This window comes from Rhamphochromis sp. 'chilingali' (genome assembly GCF_963969265.1).
Source record: "Rhamphochromis sp. 'chilingali' genome assembly, chromosome: 3".
Taxonomy (NCBI): domain Eukaryota; kingdom Metazoa; phylum Chordata; class Actinopteri; order Cichliformes; family Cichlidae; genus Rhamphochromis; species Rhamphochromis sp. 'chilingali'.
The window spans coordinates 42,828,884-42,849,122 of NC_137931.1; the positions used below are offsets into that span (position 1 = coordinate 42,828,884).

Genomic DNA, 20,239 nt, shown 5'->3' on the forward strand with positions numbered 1-20,239 from the left:
AGAGACAAGACGGTAGCCAAGAGCCACTGTTGGGATCCAAGAGCTACAAGAGACTGCAGAGATTTGAGAGGGAGAGTGAGGAGGAACAAAGGTAATCCTGAATGAAAGCACAGCAGACACAGAGCTTTAGCTTTAATGAAAAAAATTAAGGCATTCGCTTTCACAGCCTTACACCGAAACATCTGAAGTGTGTGTAATGTTTCTGTGCTACTGACACACAGGTCGTGTGACACAGAGGTATTTTATTCTGCTGTCAGAGTGGAGGCTCGTTTCACCTTGAATTGGAACTACAGCAGATAACGACGCAGTTTTGGTTCTTCGGCAGCTGTTTTTGTGAGTGGTTGTTGTTAACATAATGCAACATACAGCTGCACGACTTTACAGAGACTTGTAAGTGGAGGGATTTAACCATGCTAAGGTAACTTCAGGGTTAACCCTGATTTTTCAGTATTACAGGAGCAATAAGTTTAACACCAAAATTTCAGCAAAGAACATTTTGACAACCCCAAAGTTTTTGTTTCAGATCACGAGCTCTTAGAAAATTAATGAATTGCACCATGATTTTTAAATTTTTTTTAATTGTTCATGCTGTGTATGCTGCACAGCAATTAGTGGGACTGATTGCTGTGCAGCAAAGCATTTACACTTGAATTGATAAAACTAAAAGTTAAAAGATAAAACTAAAACTAAAAAGTTCAGATGTAAATATGAGCATGTACACCATATTTAATGAGGACTATACAAGGATGTTTTAAAATATTGTTCTTACTGAATCAACTTGTCTGGGACTGTGTGTTTTATACAGCCAGCCTCTTGATGTACACACATGTAAACAGTCTATCCGAAGTGTCATGAATGAGTGTTTAATTTCCAAAACATTAAAAATGCTTCAAAAAGCCATTTTGTATTGATGAGCTTCATTTCTAAATGAGAGAAACGCCCCTCATCACATCAAGTCTTCAGATTTACTTCTTATGGAATTTCTTCTTCTTCCTGTTCTTCTTGCCAGCTTCCTGTGCTGCTTTCTCTGCCATAACATGCTGGTACCTCTTTTTGTTTTTCCTGGGAAGAGAAGGAAAGTGTGTATTTAATGTTTGTCTTTTTGTATCCAGTAACTGTGGCTTGTAAATTAGTTTTATTTCTCTGCCGTAGCAAAGGTAAAGATCACTAAATGTACGAGTCAGATAATTCTACGCCTCAGAAATGAAGAACTGGAACAGACACGTGTTGTAAATGTCTGTAATTATTTGTGACGGACAGAAATATTTAGTCCTGTGTTTCATGCTTATCTTGGTAAGCGTGAATAAGAAGTCACCTCGTTCAAAAAAAAGCATTTCACTTGTGAGGTTCTAACAGCTAATGGAAGCGCTACGAATTTAACTGGTAGTGTGGTTCCCCTGAAGGTGGACACTGCCCCACCCTGACATCATGTGTCATTCAGGTAGGTCAAGGTGTGAGTGGGAGTTAAATTGCCTGGGAAGGGATCTCAATACTGCGTTACACGTAGCTTAGGCCTCCACATTAGTTCAGCGATGGCTGTTCCAGGCGGATGTAAATGACCTTTGCTCCTCAACAATTCACATGCAAAAATTCACATGCTGTCTCATCATGTGACTAACGACTCCGATGACGACGGGGTGGGTTAACGACTCAGGACTATCTGGAACATGACAACCTCACTAAAAGTGAAATATTTCATCACCTGTCAGAAGCGAAGAGCCTTTTGGATGACGTGAAACATCTAGAAACTTAAAAAGAAGTCTAGTTGCCGTTAAGCTCAAGTGGTTAAAACTACCGTGATGTGAATGCAGACCCACACGGACAAACCCATTTAAATTTTACTTTTCCAACTACACCTGAGGATGCACAAACTAAATGTCTACAATAATTTGTCGGCTGACATAGTGGTGGCATTGTGGTTCCTTTTATGCTCTTAACCATATATAATTTAAAGTGACTGAAAAATATATAATTTCTGTTAATTTTTGAGTGAGTATTTCCAAGTCTACATGCCCAGTGGAGGTAGAGGGTGGAAGGGGAGATGTCTCATAATAAAACCACACCCACTGCAGGTGCCCACTTACTGTCTGAACTCTGCGTCAGCGAGCAGCTCCTCCACAATGGTTCTCTTCCTCTCCTTCTTAGGGATACGGGAATGATAGAAGTCAGCAGCGTTGTCCACCACTGTACCAACCTGCAACACACACAGGAAAACATCACACTCAGCACACGCACTGATATTGATAGTGTAGTCCCTGAGTGCTCTGGACTATAAAAACAAAGTTAACCAACTTTTACAAAATCAATATTGATAACCACGAGTGTAAAGAACTAAGAAGCAGGAGGACAGTTCCACCGACCTGAAAGTATTTGGGAAAGCCATCTCTGTCGTTCTTCTTGTAGAACCTCTTAGGATCCAAGGATGCTCTCATCTTCAGCACTTGGAGGTCTCCTTTCAGCTCCTGAGTGATCTCCGGGGCCTTCATGTTAAACCAACCATCCCCTGTTGACTTCTCCCTCTCTGCCTGGGGAAAGAAAAGTGATGCAGACTGCTAAGAAACAACGTTTGTGATGACTACCGTTTACTCTTTTAGGTATGTGTCACAGGTGACTGCACAAATGCAGAGAATAAAACTAGAATCGACCAATCAAAGCAATTTTTTTTCAAACTTACTCTGCGTTTCAGCTTTAGGGCATGTTTGGATTCACTGTATGGCGGCACAGCATCCTTCTTTTCAAAGTCTGGTCCAATCACACTCTTCTTCATCACCTGTGGACATCAACACAAACCACAACTCTCAAAAACAACTGAACTGTCAGAACACTCCACTGCTCCAAGATAAAAAGGTCAAAGTCAGTGAGAACTGTAGAGAAACCTTTAATAGCGCCACCTCATCGCCCTTGCATAGCTTTGGAGTTCATTATTCATTCTACACCACAGATCACCTTCAAGAAGAGGGGGGAAAGAAAGAAATCAATCGCTTATTTACCTCATCTTGGATCTTCTTTTCCTTTAGTTTTTGCAGTGAACTGGAGACAGGCTTTGATTTGCTGCCATCAAAACTGATGTATAAACCCCCGAGCTCCTTCACTTTGAGGCCGGGGTCAATACGGCTGGACAACTCTTTCCTGAAATTAATAGGCACAGGAAAAAAAATTCCTCAGGAGGAGCAGTCGTGTCTCATTTCTCACCTCTGCACAGGTATAATAAAATCTAACGATGTGTCTGAACACCTGGCTCCACCGTCTGCATGCTAACCTCACAAAAAGATTAAACCCAAAATGAGCTGATGCAAACATATTCAGCTGTGCTGCAGATACACTGCTGTCCTCAAATAATAAAACACCTAAAAGTGCCGCCCCGTCGTACAATACATGATTGTTTATAATAAATGTTATATATTTACAGTCCCACATACACAGTGCATGCTGCCAGATAGCATATAACACCAAATGTGTCTCAATGCGCAGCTGCAAATAGTCCCTAACATTATTGTACCTAAAAGTTTTTAAACACCACAGAGCTCTGAGGTCTTAGGACATTATTTTGGCTTGATTTTTTTTTTTTTTTTTTTTTTTTTTTTTAAAGGTTAATTTGTGCTTCAGGTTGCTGCTAAATTTCTTCATCGGCGCCATCATTATCAATGATACCTGGCAACAGTAATATGATGTAGTAGAGGTACTGGTGCGGATTTTTCCCCAAGCTAATAATTTCTCGTTTCAAGTCTCTATGCTAAGCTAACCAGCGTTACATTTACTGTGTGGAATCGATCTTCTCATCAGAGAAGACGGTAGGGCTGTTCGATATAACGATATATATTGGATGATGATATAAAAACGTTTCATTTTACGCTATCGTTTGTTTCGTGGTGTCGCAAAATAAACTGTTTACGGCAATTTTTTTCATCGTTTTGATGGTCACTGTAGTGTTTATATTAATTTCTTAAAGTTCTCTCTTTATCTTATATTTTATATAACCACACTACAGACGGACAAGCGCCTGTTTTTATGCGTTGTGGTTAGCAACAACGACGGTAACAGCATCGTGTGTCCGCTTGTTTATGTTCCACATAAACCTTTCACAATAAAGCTCAAGATCCTGTTGAGACTTTTCAAAATAAACTGAATCACGTGAAAGAGCCGATTATTTACGGATGAGAATTTAAAAAAGAGCCGCCAGGTGCTAAAAATAAACCTTAGACTCAAACGTTAGAACAGGCTTTTCCCCGCAGCACGCAGTGTAATAAATACTCACAAAGAAAACGGCAGCTGTTACAACTTATGTCTAAAAATGTATTGTTTCATGCATCGGTTAAAACACTGGACTCCAGCTACATGACGCACAGCTGGAAACACTTCACGCAAGTCGAGCTGCCCGAGATTCTCAGAATTTACAGAAAATGTTACATTTTTGTGATTTATATCATTATCGGACGATAGAATTCTTATATCGGGATATGAGATTTTGGTCATATCGCACAGCCCTAGAAGGCGGTAAAAAAAGTTGTCCTTTCTGAAGTGTCAAACGACTGTGTTCAATAAAGTATTGCTCAAAATTGGTTCTGCCAGAGGTGTCTTCCTGTTAGAAGAGAGTTTTTCCTTCCCACTGTCGCCAAAGTGCTTGCTCATGGAGGGTCATGTGATTGTTGGGGGTTTTTTTTTTCTCTCTTCTCTTTTCACCTTACAATATAAAGCGCCTTGAGGTGACTGTTATTGTGATTTGGTGCTGTATAAATAACATTGAACTGAAACTTTCAAACCATTTAATGAAATAAAGTGTACCTACACATCTACATTTTTTAAATCTGATAATCATCTACATCGGGGTGTCCAACTCCAGGGCTGGTATCCTGCAGGCATTAGATGCGTCCTTAATCCAACACAGCTGATTTAAATGGCTAAATGACCTCCTCAACATGTCTTGAAGTTCTCCAGAGGCCTGGTAATGAACTAATCATTTGATTCAGGTGTGTTGACCCAGGGTGAGATCTAAAACCTGCAGGACACCGGCCCTGAGGCCTGGAGTTGGAAACCCCTGAGCTAAATGGTTACCAAAATATTCTAATGTATTTGGTATTTTGATTATTATCAAACTATGAAATGACCCCTCTTGCTCTGTAGATGGAGGTATTGCTTTCCTTGAATAGACCACTCCCATCTGGATAAAAATGTTTCATTACAGGATAAAGATGAGCACTACAAAACCATTTGCCTTGATTCAAGTGACCATTGCGCCCAAACCACAGATTCCAAAGGTTCAGGTTTTTCCTTTAATCTAATTCCTCTAATGTACTTACACATGAGAGTTTCTGCTCGAGAACAGGACTTTAGCATCGTTGTCATCATCCTCGTCCTCGTCGCCAGCCTCATCCACAAACTCCTCGTCTTGCTCCTCCTCCTCAGGTCCTTTCTGCGTGCTTGCCTCTTCATCCCATCGCTCCTCTTTGTAGTACAGCTCATCTGCGTCTTCTCCCGGCCGCTTGTCAATCATAAACAGTCCCTCAATTGATGCAGCTCCAGCTTCTGACTTTCTGCAAATTCCCCCTCTCCTCTCCTTCCCCATGTATCCCGAATCCTCCTCTTCAGAAACTTCCCTCTCCTCCTCATCCTCCTCCTCCTCATCACTGCTGTCCAGCAGACTGACTGCTGTCCTCTTCTCCACGATGACGTCTTTGGGTTCAGAGTCAGAACCTGCTGTAACCTTGTGCTGCTGATATGATGTTACCTGAATGGACTCAACCACCTGCTGAGATGTGCTGACTTCCATTTCCTCCCCCACACTAGGCCGGTTTTCTACGATGACATCATCATCCACAGACTCATCTGGCAGAGGTGGGAGGAGGTCCACAGCTTTCTGCGTCTCCTTGGCCTCCTCTGTGGTTTCCAAGGCCCTCTCACATGTTGTTTCTGTAACTGATTGGCAAGGCTCTAACCGCTCTGGTGATGGGACTGTTTCCTGCATCACTTCCATCTCTAAAGTGTCCTCGTCTTTATTTCCAGCAGACGGCTCCTCCTGCTGGTTTTTGCTGACCACTGCAGGCTCGCTCACAGGTTCTGAGGGAGATGCATGGGAATCTTCTTTAGAGGCGAAATCCGTTTCCTTTTTTCTACCCGCTTTCGTGGACGACAGTTCGGTACTATTCACACCCTCGTGATCTTCTACCGTTTGGCTCTCATCTTCCTCCACCACCGTTTCATCTGCATCCTCAGCAATCAGTGTGCTTTCTAATTTAGAATCGTTTAATGTGCTGCCCTCCTCGGCAGATTCTGATACATTTTCTACAACGATGCTGCAGTCCTTGGCTGAGCGCCTGGAGGCCGGAGCACCCCGGCTGCTGTTCCCCGAGCCTGTGCGGCTGCTGCAGGGGGTCCCTCTGGCTCGCGTGGAGCTGGGGGTCCCCACTTGGGAATGCACATCCATAGCGTCTGAGTCTGAATCCATGGCTCTGAGAGTTGTCGACCTGGTCCTCCCACTTCTGCGACTGGTCAAACTGTAAGTAGGCCCGGACTCAAATCCTTCAGAGTCACAAGACGGAGGTTCACTAAGCTCTGCAGGGGCTGCAGCCTTTCCTCTCACTGCCCTGGTCTGTCGACGTGTTGGAGCCGGAGACTGAGAGCTTCCTGACGGCTCGTCTAGATGCATAGGAATGGGACTAGTTTTTCTTCTGGATCTCGTAGCTCTGCGAGTAGTGGACTTGGACACATCAGCTCCTGACACACTGGAAATGCAGCTGTCAGCGTCGGAGAGCTCAGACTCCCCAGTTTGGGGTTTGGCAGACGATCTGGTACGAGCTTTTCTCTGACTTCTGGTGGCTCTCTGGGAATCGGACACCACGGAGCTGCAGGACCCGGTGTCCAGCTCCAGGACAGCTTTTACATCTTCCACCTTGACACAAGCAGCGTCTGAGCTTTCAGCCTTCTTTCTCGCACTCCTTAGACCACGTTTTGATGCAGACACTGCAGATGAGCACGACTCCACCTCAGATATCTCCTCCTCTTCCTTGTTAACTTTGCGGGTCTGTCTCCTCCCCCTGGTACGCGTCACTGGCAATTCAATGTCGGACACCACTGAGCAGCAGGACTCCGCCTCTGACACATCCGCCTCATGGATGGAGCCCACCGGGGTGGAGGGCTGCTCTGGACTGTGAAGCCTTGAAGCTCTGCTGCATCTCTTTTTTGTGGTGGTCGAGGGAGAATCTGAATTTTGTGCAGCACTTTGCTCAAGCTGACTGCAGGACTCCAGAACGCCATCGTGGGTAGGACTTTCTGCTTGCTTAGTAGTCCTCCTGGTTCTCCGAGCAGTGGAAGGAGTGGCCTGTGTGAAAGAAGCAAGGCACAGTTAGTGGTAAGGCTAGTTTACAGCAACATGGCTGAGACGATAAGCAGAAGATAAGTCTGGTGACATTTTACTGTCAAGAACTCAGACAGAGAGCTTGATATCCTGCAACAAATGCACTAGTTTCCAATACTAATGTGTCACAAAAAATCCTGTCTAATGAACGGCATGTACAATTTACACCTGGAGAGGCTTTTAATGGCTTCCCTCTACATCTGATCGCTTGGTCTGTAACAGGCCAGTACGTAGCCTGAGATCCTCAGACAGAAACCTTTCATCTGTTTCCGAGGCATGGCTGAAAATGCCTCACAGTCAAAGCCCTGAAGCTTTGGAACGAGCTGCCCAAAAAAATCCAAGTATGCAGAGTCCATAACCTTCTTTAAATCCACTCCAAACACTTTATGCTAGATTAAAATCGTAGCTTTGGTACTTCTTGTTCAGGTGTTTCATGCATTTCCTTTTTCCAAACATAACGCTTCTCTTTTCACCCAGAAAGTCCTGGTCAGCAGGGAGCACTTCAACAGGAAATCGAACCTCATTCAGGCTTCTAGCTTGTTCATCTGATCTTTAGCGGACTGCAGGTGGGGGAAGAGCTGTCCTTTTTACAGAGCCGTGGTTTTCACCTTGCAGCCTTGCCCCCCCCCCCACACAGAGGCTTTTAATTGCTCAGTTGCCAATACAAGTTCCTTTCTGCCCTCACGGACTGCAAGCCCTGCTCTTACAGCAATCTCTGTTGATCAATCACTCCCGAGCAGCGCAGCAGTGAATCGTCTCCTTATGCTTGCCTTCCTGATCAGAATTATCATCCTTTAACTTTTATTTTTAGTCTGACATTTTTGTTTTCAATTTGAGTTTCAGTTTCCAGACTAATTTTATGAATGATATTTTCAGATTGTCATCCTCCTCCTTTTGTCTGCTTCCTTCAACACATGTGTCACTAGGTCTATAACACTACACTATTGGGCCAAATATGTGTTTTAGGTTATTTAATAATAAAGGATGCTTTACTCATAAATATACACTGATTAGTGAGTTATTAATTTTTTTAAAGAAATTGATGAGTTTCCATAAACTTAGAATTAATCAATCAAAAATATGCATAACGAGGTGCTGGTTAGTGAAAGCCGCCATGTTTGACTGAGCTGTACAGTGACATCACCCTTCAGGCGTCTAACACACGAAAACATGTATAAAAATGTTGCGTTACTCCTAATGTTGTTACAATTACTTATTGTCAGTAGATTAGACACGTGACCCTGGTGTTTTAAGACAATAACAGCTAAATTATGCAAGTTAATGTTGGGCTCCAGTGTCACGTTTCCCTCTGACAAACAGTTTGTTACAGTCTCACACTGTGTGACAGTTTATTCGCTAAGTGTCCAAGTCCAACGGAGTTAGGTCCACTCTAACGAAAGTTTCATAGTCCTACAGCCTCCTCTACATAAAACAGACACGGACACCAGCCGAGGTAAACAGCAGACTGACAGCCTACACGCCAGAGCTGTTTGTCCTACAGCGGCCACCGTAGACGGGATTATTGCACACTTAAACTGGGAGGGATAAATAAAAACGTAATTCAGCTGATCGAACGCCTCGGTCTACTGACATCTAGTGGTGAAACCGTGCACACTAAACCTTTAAAAATTTCACAGCAAAATAGTAAAAACAATACAAACACACTTGCAATAAACATATACAACCATGGCTAAAACTGAATTTTTAAAATTCGTTTTAGTTTTTAGCCTAACAGTTAACTAAAAAGGTTTTTACACCTACTTTTTAAATTCTCTACAATAAACTTGGCCCAATGTATTTGTGCATTAACTCATCTCCACCATTATGTGGCGTTAGAAATCCTAATAGCTATATTAAGCTAACAGCTAATAAATAAACAGTTAATAGCTTCTCATTACCACCTTTTTCTTGAGGTTCGCGTAGTTTTGTTATACAGAAATATAACTGGAGTCGAATATATTAATGTGGGCCTTCTCGTGATCTACTTTTAGCACTTTATGTGGAAATCTGTTGATTTTTAGGTCATATTTACACAATAACATGAGATGTTTACTCAAGCAGCACTTTATGTGAGTTAGACAGAAAACACGAGTAGGAGAAGAAACTAAAACTAAGAGATGCTGTTACTTAGTCCGCATGTTTCTGTTTTCTGCGCGGATCCCTCACAACATGAACACAAGCTGGTACAGGGTGAAGTCCACGTGAAGCTGGGGCAGATCCACACATCAGCTCTCACACACGTGCCAGGCGTATAACTCACTACCTGGACCTCCAGGTGACACCTGAACATCTGCAGCTTCCAATAATCTCCCTCTGTGACACGTACCTGGACCTCAGAGCGCTGCTCCGGGTCTGTTTTAGCTGGGGAGCTCACACGCACTCCTCTCCTGGTGGCCACCATCTTGCTCTCTCACAACTCTACTCACTTCCGGCATGAAGGCTAGACCCGACTAGTCAAATGAACGGAAATGAGACACAGGCCTAACAGCAGATCACAGAGCAGCCGACTAACTCTCGAGTTGTAGTTTATTTATTATAATTATTATAACTATTGTAATTGTTGTATTGGAAGAATTACTCAGTGAGAGTTAACTAGGGTGACCAAGAGGACACTTGGCCCAGTCATGAAGAACTTTAATAATACAGTTTGCTTAAAGAAAACTTCAACATATTTAAACGATGCCTTCTCTGTGAGGTTAATGAATGGTGGAATAAAAAATGTCATGTAGGCTTTTACAAGTCAACAAATGCAAAAATAGAGGACGGTTGGTCACACTAAGTTAACATACAATCCCTAATTTTAATATATCCTTTGATAAACTGCTAAGAATCACTAATTGGGCCCATCTGTGTCAGTTTTAAGCAACTATTAACGTTTCCAGTTGGGTTTAGACCGCAAAGAGACGGTTAATTATTAGATATAAAAGCCTAATGCTCAAAATCAGGAGCAAAACAACCTAAATTGCATGCTCTGTTTTGATAAAGGAGCACAAAATGACAAAATAACCAAAATTGTGTCATAAAGCATAAAAAAATTGGGGTGGGGGATACTATCTACTACTATGTTCTTTATTAAAACAACACAAGCTTGCATATTAAGCCAGGGGTGTCAAAAATAAAGCCCGGAGGTCAAAATCGGCCCGACAAAGACTCAAATCCAGCCAGCTGGACAAATTCTTAATAATTCTTATAAATAAATAACATATTGCTTCATATTTTCTGTGAATTAGTGAAACTTTGTTTTATACTTACAGCAGTCAGGCAAATAAGCTGCCGAAGTTTTTCTGCAATTTTACACCGATATTTCTTGCTTGTTTCTTTCTTTACTACAGCAGCTGAAATTCTTATGTTTAGACATTTCAGCTAAATGTTTAGCTAAACTTCTCACTGACGCAAAGGCTAATTTAACCACTTTAGATCCCTCTATTAAGTCTTGTATCAGCAAAGGAGGTCTAGCTGCATAGGACTTAGGAAAGTATACACTTGGTACACCTTGCTAGTGGCTTAGACCCCATTTAGCCTTCAGAGATGCCTTAATTCCTCAGGGTCTAGTCGGCAGATTTGCTGGCTGCACATCCATGATGCTGATCTCCTGTTCCCACAAAGGGGCTCTGTTGTATTGGACCATGGAGATCATTTCAGTTCACTGATTATCACATAGAAGAAAGCAGCTTGAAGTTGAGTTTTGTGACATCAGAGGGTGGGTGGACCGAGGCCATAAAGGGATGTACGCGGTCAGCAACAACGCAGGCAGGCTGTGGTGTTTAAACCATGCTAACTGAATCATAAACTTGCTGGCGTAACATTACAAAAAGCCTGTTTTTTAATCGAATCAATTCAAATGAAGACTGACCCCAAATACTCTGCAGGAGGAAATTATTCACCAGTGTTAATTATTTTATTTCATTAACATTTACACAAGCCCAATCTTTTTAAACCCCTCACCCCACCGTCGATTCCAGGTCTTCATTTTATCAACACCCAATTCATGATATACTTACAGGAGACACTTAATGTTAAACATGTTTTACAGTACGAGTAAATTCCGAGGAGTTCCTGGACCCTGTCTGCGATTCACAAATACAAACGTATTCCTCAAAAGTTTTTTCACATCTCCTCGGCACGGAGATTCCAGTGCTTTTAAACGACACATTTAAAAGTCATTTACTTTTAAAATACTCTCCCTCTGATTAATCTCATGAGCAAGATTGGGAGGTGAGGGTAAAATTTTTGATGTCATCTTAAAAAAAAAGTACATGGTTAAAAAAAAAAGAAATGAAAAAAAAAGAGCATAACAGAACAGAGTTATATGAGCTCACATGTCTGTCTGCTTTACAGGTTAAAGTCTAATTCAGACTCCCATCATACCACCACCCGAGTACCCAACCGTCACACGCATGTTAACGGTTTTATAACCGAAGGAATGTAAATATTATATAGCATGAAAAATCCCGCTCCCCACAAGTTATAATTTCCCTCTTTCCACATACGCTTCTCCAGAGGTGGGACCAAGTCATTGTTTTGCAAGTCTCAAGTCTTTATCCTCAAGTCTCAAGTCAAGTCTCAAGTAATGTCAGGCAAGTCAGAGTCGAGTCTCAAGTCACTGGTGTAAAAGTCCGAGTCAAGTCACAAGTCTGAAACTTTGAATTTCAAGTCCTTTCGAGTCTTTAAAAAAAACAAACGAAAAAATAATGTTGCAGTTATGCTAAATGTAAATATTAGACCATGTAATTTTAAAATCTGTGTTTTTCTCAACACATACAAAATAGTGAACTTAGAAAATATACACAAATTGTGAAATTGCACCTCTTTAAAATGCAGCTCAATTAAACTTAGCTCCAAGAATAATTTTCACCGACAGTTCTGAGATACGCTGCATGTTATTCTTGGATGCGGTTGTAGGACCAGCTTTAAAATCGCATGACAAAAATATCATACACATTAAAAAAAAACTGTATCACCAACGTAGCCTGGAAAACATTTGCTAGTTAGATGAAGTCAGCTATCTCATCTTAGCATATTTATATGCATATTTATAATTATACGGTTCTTGGAGTGAGTGCACACACTCATGAAGTTTAGTAACTTCAGGTCACTGCAACAAGCCCAGGTACAGTTTACCGACGGATGGGTGCAGGACCTTGAAATGCACCGTGTAGAAAGTAAAGACCATCGTACGTATCATAAGTTTACCAGTCTCACAAATCGTCTTCATAAATACACATTCGTTAACAGTTTATTAATAGGACCTTTGAGCTCAACGGTAATTAATTAGTAGTGGAAATAATTTCTGGTAGCATCACAGAAATGTAGCAGTGACAATAATATTGTATGCTGTAATCGTACTGGGCAATTAGTGATACAAAAAACCTGTTTTATCCTGTGAATAAAAGTATGTGTTTTTGTCAGTGTACCATAATAACAGAAGCGAAACGCAATATTGTGTCAGGACAATTTACTATTTATGCACAATAAATAAAGGAGCATAGCGCGACAATTTCTGTTCAGCGCCAGACTTGCTTGTAACCTATATCACCAATTATGTTAAGAAAAATGACGCATTAACTACAACAGCAGACTGACCTTTGTGTAAATGCTTGGAGCAGACTAACCTGTGAGCTGGAGTGTTCTAGGACGTTATATTTGATCTTTGAATGGCTGCAATCCAGTCGCCTCTTTGTTACTTCGGAAACATGGTTTGAACAATTTCTCTTCAACGACGTAATCCGATAACAACCGATCTCTTTACCCGTCGGCTTCCCGTGGCTGTCATGCGACCGGCTATTGCAGTTAATAATACAACAGCTTCTTGACATTTTTGTGTTTCCTTTTATCGCTGTGTGACTGATTTTAATTGAAAGCCTGCGTGCGCTAGTACCGCTTGCCACGAGTTCCCAGAATCCTTTGCGGTTCTACCCGTGAATGACGTCACATTTTCAATCTCCATATAATATGCATGTTAAATTTTATATTTGGGGTAAAATATCAAGTCTTTTCAAGTAAACCGGTTCAAGTCCAATTCAAGTCGAAGGTCATTGGTGTAAAAGTCCAAGTCAAGTCACAAGTCTTAGAACATTTTTTCAAGTCAAGTCTAAAGTCATAAAATTAATGACTCGAGTCTGACTCGAGTCCAAGTCATGTGACTCGAGTCCACACCTCTGCGCTTCTCTTGCTTTAGCACTTATTTCACTCAGACTGGTATTTAAAGCATGATTCACACAGACACGGGGAAGACAAAGCAGGGTTGATAACAGGAGGAGCAGATGCGAGGCACTTCATATCAGAGTATGGTTGAGAGACCTTCGTCATGGAGGTTTAACGAGCAGCACCTTTAAAGCGGCCTCTGGTGCGCTGATTTACACCAGATCTGTTACCTTACTAGTCACGGTGAGTCACCATGTGTTAATCTCAATTTATCAGTCTTTTCTCTCAAAGCTGACAGTGGAGTTGATCTTTGCACGTTCATGTCCGACTTTAAATCTCATGGAGACAGTGGTAAAGAACACCCGCGTGTCTTTAACCGAATGAATCACAGATGAGGAAGATGCAACCCGTCCGTACAGTTAAACAATGACTTCATGATTCATAATGATTGGCAGCACCCATTATTCAGAGCTGTAACTTTGCATGTGTGTGAATAAAAACGGAGGAAAATGGCTTCATCCCGCTCTCTCTAGTTTGGGTGCTAGGTGCTTGTCTTCTTTGCACTGACGAGGTAGCCCTTAGACTTGATGATGCCCCTGCTCTTGACAATAACGTTGTAGCGCAGGACCCACTCCAGCCTCCAGTCACCGATGTTCAGGTCCTGCGCTCCCGCCCTCACCGCCTCCTGAAACGTGTCTGCAGATATCAGCTCTGGAAAAAAAGAAATCAGTGCAAAGAAGGAGCAGTTTAAAACTCAATAAATAAATAACAGTCACAGTTTACTGTAAACTACAGAATGCAACTTATACTACACAAAGTGGGAAGTCACAAGCATCCCACTAAAGCCACTGAGCAGCCCAAGGACAAAGGACATGGAGAGGAGACAGCAAAGCAGGGAGACAGAGCAGGGGGAAGACATGCAATAAATGGCCTGAGACTGGGTTAAACAGCCAGGCCTCTGATTACCGGGTCACCTTATCAACCCTGCAGGTATACCTGCATCCCTGGTATGCGTTTTTAATCTTACAGGAATGATTTAGCTGCTCAGAAAATTTTCAGTGTTCTATTTTGTTTGAATATTTGAATTAGGACAAAACTTGAATTGGAATAAATGTTGCATTTATAGAAACATTAGCTGCATTCCAGTTTTACTTAGTAACAATTTAAAAACAACTATATGTCCAGCCGTCAACATCTTTACCTTTGGGATCATTGTGCGTCAGCAGCTGGATATCAAACTCCTTAGCAAACGCTGTCAGGTCTGGAGGCATCACGCAGCAGGAGGCCAGGTTGACCTGGTTACTGCTGGGCTTTATCTGCTCCGAGAAAAGGAAGGTGATGAGGGAATCGTAGCAGATAACAGATCGTTGTTCTCATGTGCTATCCTAATCAGAAGTCAGCATCACTTTTGACTGGCGATGACAGATTAAAGCTCGCATGTACAAAGCTTCCCACTGACCTGAGCCCACTTATAGAGCTGTTCCAGCAGATCTTTGTCCAGGTCAGAGGTGCCAATAGCAGCGATCTGCTTGCTTCTAACCAGAGCCTCCAGCTCCTCCCAGGCTGGCTGAAGGTGGGCCAAACTTTGGCTGTCGCCGTCTGAGGGCCCGGGTGGAGCAATGATAACAGAGTCAAGCTGGGACACTGCCAGCGTCTGGCAGGCTACGGATAACAGACAAATAAGGCTGTAGGTTTTAAGAAGCTTTTTGTTTTTTACTTTTGTTGAAGAAATTTAAAGCTCACCCATCTCCACTGCGTCTTTGATGGAAGACTGACCAGACTCATGCAGGAACAGCTTGACTGTGAAAACAACAAAGCATGAATAGCTGGTTCCTCTGCTGACTGCCACTTCTATCACTACCAACTCTATTCTGCAGTCAGCCAGATATTAGGTGGAGATGCTCTGAATTAATCCATTAGTTATCTGAATCAGCAATTTAATTTGGATATTATCTGATCGACAGGAGGACGTGTTGATTAAAAAAAAAAAAAAAAAAAAAAAAAAAAAGGTGTGGTGACATCAAAGTTCATGTCGACTAAAACGTCAACCATGACCCTTGGCTTAAATCGCCAAGCTGGGTGATGAGGTACCTACAGGTCAGCGAGTAACTGGCTGATCCAGCTCTCTGCTGGGACAGCAACCAACACTGACCTGAAACCTTCAACTCCTCTCTCTCTTCAGGTGTGATTGCGTCTGTTGCCTCTGGTATGGAGAACTCCAGTGTGTCAGTCAAGTCCTGCATTAGACAGTAAAGAAAAGCGGTCTGATCACCGCCCTCATCCGACATGAGAAATGTGGCACGGCCAGTCTCACCTGGTTTTTACTATATGTGTATGTTGTACATATGTACAAATATACCATTCAGGCCATAAATATGACAGAGGGACAGGTGACACTGGTGAGGAGCTTTCTCACGTGCTGAACCGTGAACTTGAAAGATTTTATTGGTGGCCATAAGCGAGAAGAGACTTGCATTTGGATATATTTAAGGCCTCTTACTTCAGCTCTTTCAAACCTCCCACTGAGTCCGGTGGGCCTCGTGATATAAGCCGAGGCAGATTAGCTGATCCAAGCAAAAAAATACCCACAGTGGGAGTGAGTTCAGCAGGAGAGCTGGTTGACTACAACAGTTCCTAAAGCCTCCTTTATTTCATTTCAGTATTTTGAGACCATGATAAAAGGGTAAAAACACTGCATCCAATGCCCTCCAATTTATTTTAAAGTTAATGGGGAAAAAACTCCTCCATAAAAGGTTACGTCCCACCCCCCCCAGTCCCTTAAGCTAACAGACAGATGCACATTTGGTATGGCGCCTTTGGCAGGCAGCACTGCATGAACATTCACCATGACAGCCTAGAGCCTAGAGAATTTCTTTGATGTCCATCTACATCTATTGCGTTATTTTACTTTCCCAAGCACTGGACTCCATCTGACTGACAGTGAGACATTCACCTACTGCAGGTCTGACTATCGCAGCTGTGTATTACCCAAAGGCACAAACTCTCTGACAAACTGGTTTATATATTGGAGTTAATTACTACGGCTGAAACATTAGAAAGCTGAAATAGTTTTCCCACCTTGGATGACAGCTTTGTTGTGGAAATCCATTCGCTCAGCGAGGCTTGAATGCAGTCTCGAAGCTGAAACATCAAAACGGACTTACGGTTAGGCCAACGACCATGAGACATGCAGACAGCTGGAGCTCATCAGCAGACTCCCAAACAGCTGGAATATGCTGCTCCGAAAACATGACAAGTAATGACATCAGCTGGACCGACTTTAAAGGTATCCAATATCGGTCCAGTTTAAGGTGAACTGAATGCTTTGTTTATATAAAGAAAAGTCAACCTATTAACCTATGAACACAAAGATATTTGTGACATTTGCTGCATCAGTTGTTTTGAATTGAACGAGTGAGACAGGTTCATTAGTGTTGTGAGACTTTGAAAGACAAACTGTGACTGGTTTAACAGGATTTGTAGCTGCTGAAAAATGTCTTTAATAACCTTAGCTTTGACACCTCGCTCATATCAGCCAGATATCACAAATGGCAAAAGGCTCACAACTTATTTAAGGTGGTCACATGATTGCAAAGTTGGCCACACATGAACACACATGTAGTAATTTGTCCTACAGAAGTAAATTACATAACTGAACACTGCCCATAGTTTGTGCAAGGCAAGGGCTGCAAAAGACTGTGTCGAAAAAATTACTTCCTAAAGCTCGATTTTGCTCCCTATAGCATTTTGTGAGAAGTTAGCCACATGTGTCGTGTTCCAAAACAGATTTTCAGTAATGACCTTAAAAGCCTACCCTGTGATAACTCATTTTTTCCCCTGTTGTGGCAGTAAAAGTTGTCTTTGATTGCAGATCTTATATAGAGAGAGCCACCAAACCACCGTAAACACAATTCTGACTACAGAAGACAAACGCAGGATCACACTTCATGAAGAAACACACATACAGGACGGAGAAAGTCTTATTACACTATTCAACATGCACTGCTCTGCACACCATTTGCAAAGAAACAAAAAAACAACAACAACAACCTGTCCACTATGCTATGGCTGATAAAAAAAGACTACAAGTGCCACTTTAGGGTAAGTTACACCCAAAATGTAGCCAAGAAAACTGCAAGCCATGTCTTTATTTTTGAGGATTTAATGAATGAATGCTGTGCTGAATCAGGAACAAGTCGAAACCAAACCCTCCCAGCAGTCCTGCCTTTATATAACACTGTAAACAATTCAGTTCACCAACTATTCAACTTTCAACTACTAAATCAAAATGCTGACAAAGGATTTTATTAAACGAAATGTTTAAACAGTTACAGCTTCAACAAAAGTGAAGATTAGTAGTTTATGTTTAGACAGTTATGTAACTATTAGGCTCTGGAGCTCTGACATGTTCTGTTCATTGTTTAGCCGTGAATGACTCATAAACCAATCAACCGCTGTATCAATATGTTTATTACTGACACATGAGCATTTTATGAGAGTAGAGCACACTGTAAGTGCTGGTTTTGTTGTCACATTTCAGGCTGTCAGTTAATCATATCACCTGCGGGTAATACACCTGTTTGAAGCTCTCGGGTCTGTATTTACAGTGGTTTTCACAGCCTCGTGTCTGTAAACTTTTACCTTAGGCCGGATCGTAAAGTTGGTTACACTACGAACCTTTAACACACTAGTAAAATTAAAGTGAAACTGATGAGCTACACCACTTTAGCCCACATATGCGTCTAAATATGGACGGATGGGATATGAAATGCATATTTTCGAATGTATTTCAGTCATATTTCTCTTCATATAAGCTCTATGTGTAACCTTACCCAGGCCTATCAGTTACCACTCGTCGGTATCAATATCAGGTTGAATAATTAGCTAGGCGCTAAGCTAACGGGCTACATGCCACTGCCGTTTCCAACCGTCTTGTTATGTTTTACCTCCTCGCTGGGAGAGCCCGGACACTTCTTTTTCAGGCGACTTCGGTTGACCAGATTCCCGGTGTGGAGCCTGAAGGTCTTCGCGTGACTCAGCAGCATCTTCGCCTCAGTGTTGGTGTTGGTAGTGTTTTGAGAATCCATGTGCTCTCGGACGCTAGGCTAACAAGCTGCTAAACTGTTTAGTTGGCTGCGGTGAAATGTGACATCAGTAGTGTTGTCACTCCGTCACTGACTGCTGGACAAGCACACTGCAACACAGACCCCCACCGGCACTGTCAAAATGATGTGGTCAGGATGACTTGCACTCCGCGCTGACTAGCTGGTTTGGTTGTTACTCGTAAGCCGGTGTGTCACGCCCACATAGCGGCGGCGGTGGAATGAGAGAGCTGGTCCGGATAACAACATGGAGTGACATCCAGCGCACCGCACTGGATTCATGGAGCGGATTCTTGCACCGAACAAGTCCCACCACTGGATGGCGGTGTCTAAACATTACTAACAAGGCATTTACTCATTTGCCTTCAGTGCCCGGCTTAATTCTTTGTGGCGTGAATTCAGCAAGGTCCTGAAAATAGTTCTAAGACATTCTGGTGCATATTCACATGATAACATCACAGAGTTGCTGCAGATTTGTTGGCTGAACATCCACAGTGAAAATCTCCTGTTCCACCAAATCCCAAACGTGCTCTATTGGATTGAGATGTAATGACTGTGGAGTTCATGTGAGTCATTGCCATGTTAAAGAAACCAGTTTGAGGTGACCTAAACTTTGTAACATGGACTGTTATCATTCTGCAGGCAGCCATCAGATGATGGGTTCACTGCAGTCATGAAGGGATGGACATTCTCAGCAACAACACTCAGGTAGGCTGTGGTGTATAAACAATGCACCAACAAAAGAGTGCCAATATGCACAGGTGAGCCTGTGCAAACTGTAGCCTCAGTTTCTTGTTCTTAGGTGACAGTGGTGGAACCTGTTGTGATCTTCTGCTCATGTTGCCTATCTGCTTCCAGGTTTGACATGCCGTGCATTCAGAGATGCTCTTCTGCATACCTTCGTTTTAATGAGTGGTTATCTGAGTTGCTTTCCCATCAGCCCAAAGCGGTCTAGTCATTCTCCTTTGACCTCTTGCATCAAGAAAGCATCTTCCCCCAGAGAACTTTACTTGATATTTTCTATTTTGGGGATCATTCTCTGTAAAACCCTAGAGATGGTTGTGTGGAAAAATCCCATTAGTTTAATAAATACTCATAAAACAACGATGCCAAAGTCACTTAAATCATCTTGGTTCCCAATTCTCATGCTCAGTTTAGCAGGTCATCTCATCAACATTCTTAAATGTACTGGTTTGCTGTCATCTGATTGACTGATTATATATGTGCATTAAAGAGATGTACCTAATTAACTGACACTACTGTGTATAATGTCGCTAATGCTTTATTTAAACTTGCATGCATTTTCAAATTTTCAAATTCAAATTTAATTCCAATTTATTTTCTAATACTTTTGACTTTTTATAGGTAACAGCTTTAGTTAATAGTTTCTATGATTTTGTATTTTCTAATTAGTTTTTAATTAAGTTTAGTTTAGATTTGTTGTTTTCACTTGTTTTTTGTTTTATTTATCCTTTATTTAACCAGGAAACTATGATTCTTTAAAGATTTAAAAGTCTCTTTCTCAAGAACGCCCTGACCAAGAAAGACAGAAGTACAGCCAACAGAGTTGCACAACCTAGAACATACAGACCCACACACACACAGGCAACAAAAAAAATATGCAAAGTAACAACACTAAAAT

At 42.0% G+C, this 20,239-nt stretch overlaps 2 protein-coding genes across 2 annotated transcripts; both read right to left on the bottom strand.

Moving 5' to 3' along the window:
- Positions 1-119: 119 nt before the first annotated feature.
- dnttip2 (deoxynucleotidyltransferase, terminal, interacting protein 2) lies at positions 120-9,801 on the bottom strand. Its single transcript, XM_080877452.1, has 7 exons — positions 9,678-9,801; positions 5,298-7,315; positions 2,991-3,129; positions 2,675-2,770; positions 2,361-2,525; positions 2,085-2,194; positions 120-1,062 (listed from the first exon to the last, which is right to left on the bottom strand). The coding sequence occupies exons 1-7, from the start codon at positions 9,750-9,752 to the stop codon at positions 966-968; spliced, it is 2,700 nt and encodes an 899-aa protein (XP_080733578.1). The 5' UTR covers positions 9,753-9,801; the 3' UTR covers positions 120-965.
- A 1,417-nt stretch (positions 9,802-11,218) lies between these two features.
- On the bottom strand, positions 11,219-18,785 carry gclm (glutamate-cysteine ligase, modifier subunit). The gene is made up of 7 exons (XM_080878216.1): positions 18,442-18,785; positions 16,574-16,636; positions 15,648-15,732; positions 15,239-15,295; positions 14,955-15,157; positions 14,697-14,811; positions 11,219-14,206 (listed from the first exon to the last, which is right to left on the bottom strand). The coding sequence occupies exons 1-7, from the start codon at positions 18,580-18,582 to the stop codon at positions 14,037-14,039; spliced, it is 834 nt and encodes a 277-aa protein (XP_080734342.1). The 5' UTR covers positions 18,583-18,785; the 3' UTR covers positions 11,219-14,036.
- Positions 18,786-20,239: the final 1,454 nt, after the last annotated feature.

What these genes read in the sequence shown, in the direction of transcription:
- dnttip2 (XM_080877452.1), bottom strand. Translation starts at nt 9,752, where the DNA reads ATGGTGGCCACCAGGAGAGGAGTGCGTGTGAGCTCCCCAGCTAAAACA. An exon ending in TCGAGCAGAAACTCTCATGT is followed by an intron (nt 3,130 to 5,297) that starts GTAAGTACATTA and finishes TATTAATTTCAG; the next exon opens with GAAAGAGTTGTCCAGCCGTA. An exon ending in CCCTAAAGCTGAAACGCAGA is followed by an intron (nt 2,526 to 2,674) that starts GTAAGTTTGAAA and finishes TTCTTTCCCCAG; the next exon opens with GCAGAGAGGGAGAAGTCAAC.
- gclm (XM_080878216.1), bottom strand. Translation starts at nt 18,582, where the DNA reads ATGGATTCTCAAAACACTACCAACACCAACACTGAGGCGAAGATGCTG. An exon ending in CAACAAAGCTGTCATCCAAG is followed by an intron (nt 15,733 to 16,573) that starts GTGGGAAAACTA and finishes TGTCTAATGCAG; the next exon opens with GACTTGACTGACACACTGGA. An exon ending in AGCTCTATAAGTGGGCTCAG is followed by an intron (nt 14,812 to 14,954) that starts GTCAGTGGGAAG and finishes TTCTCGGAGCAG; the next exon opens with ATAAAGCCCAGCAGTAACCA.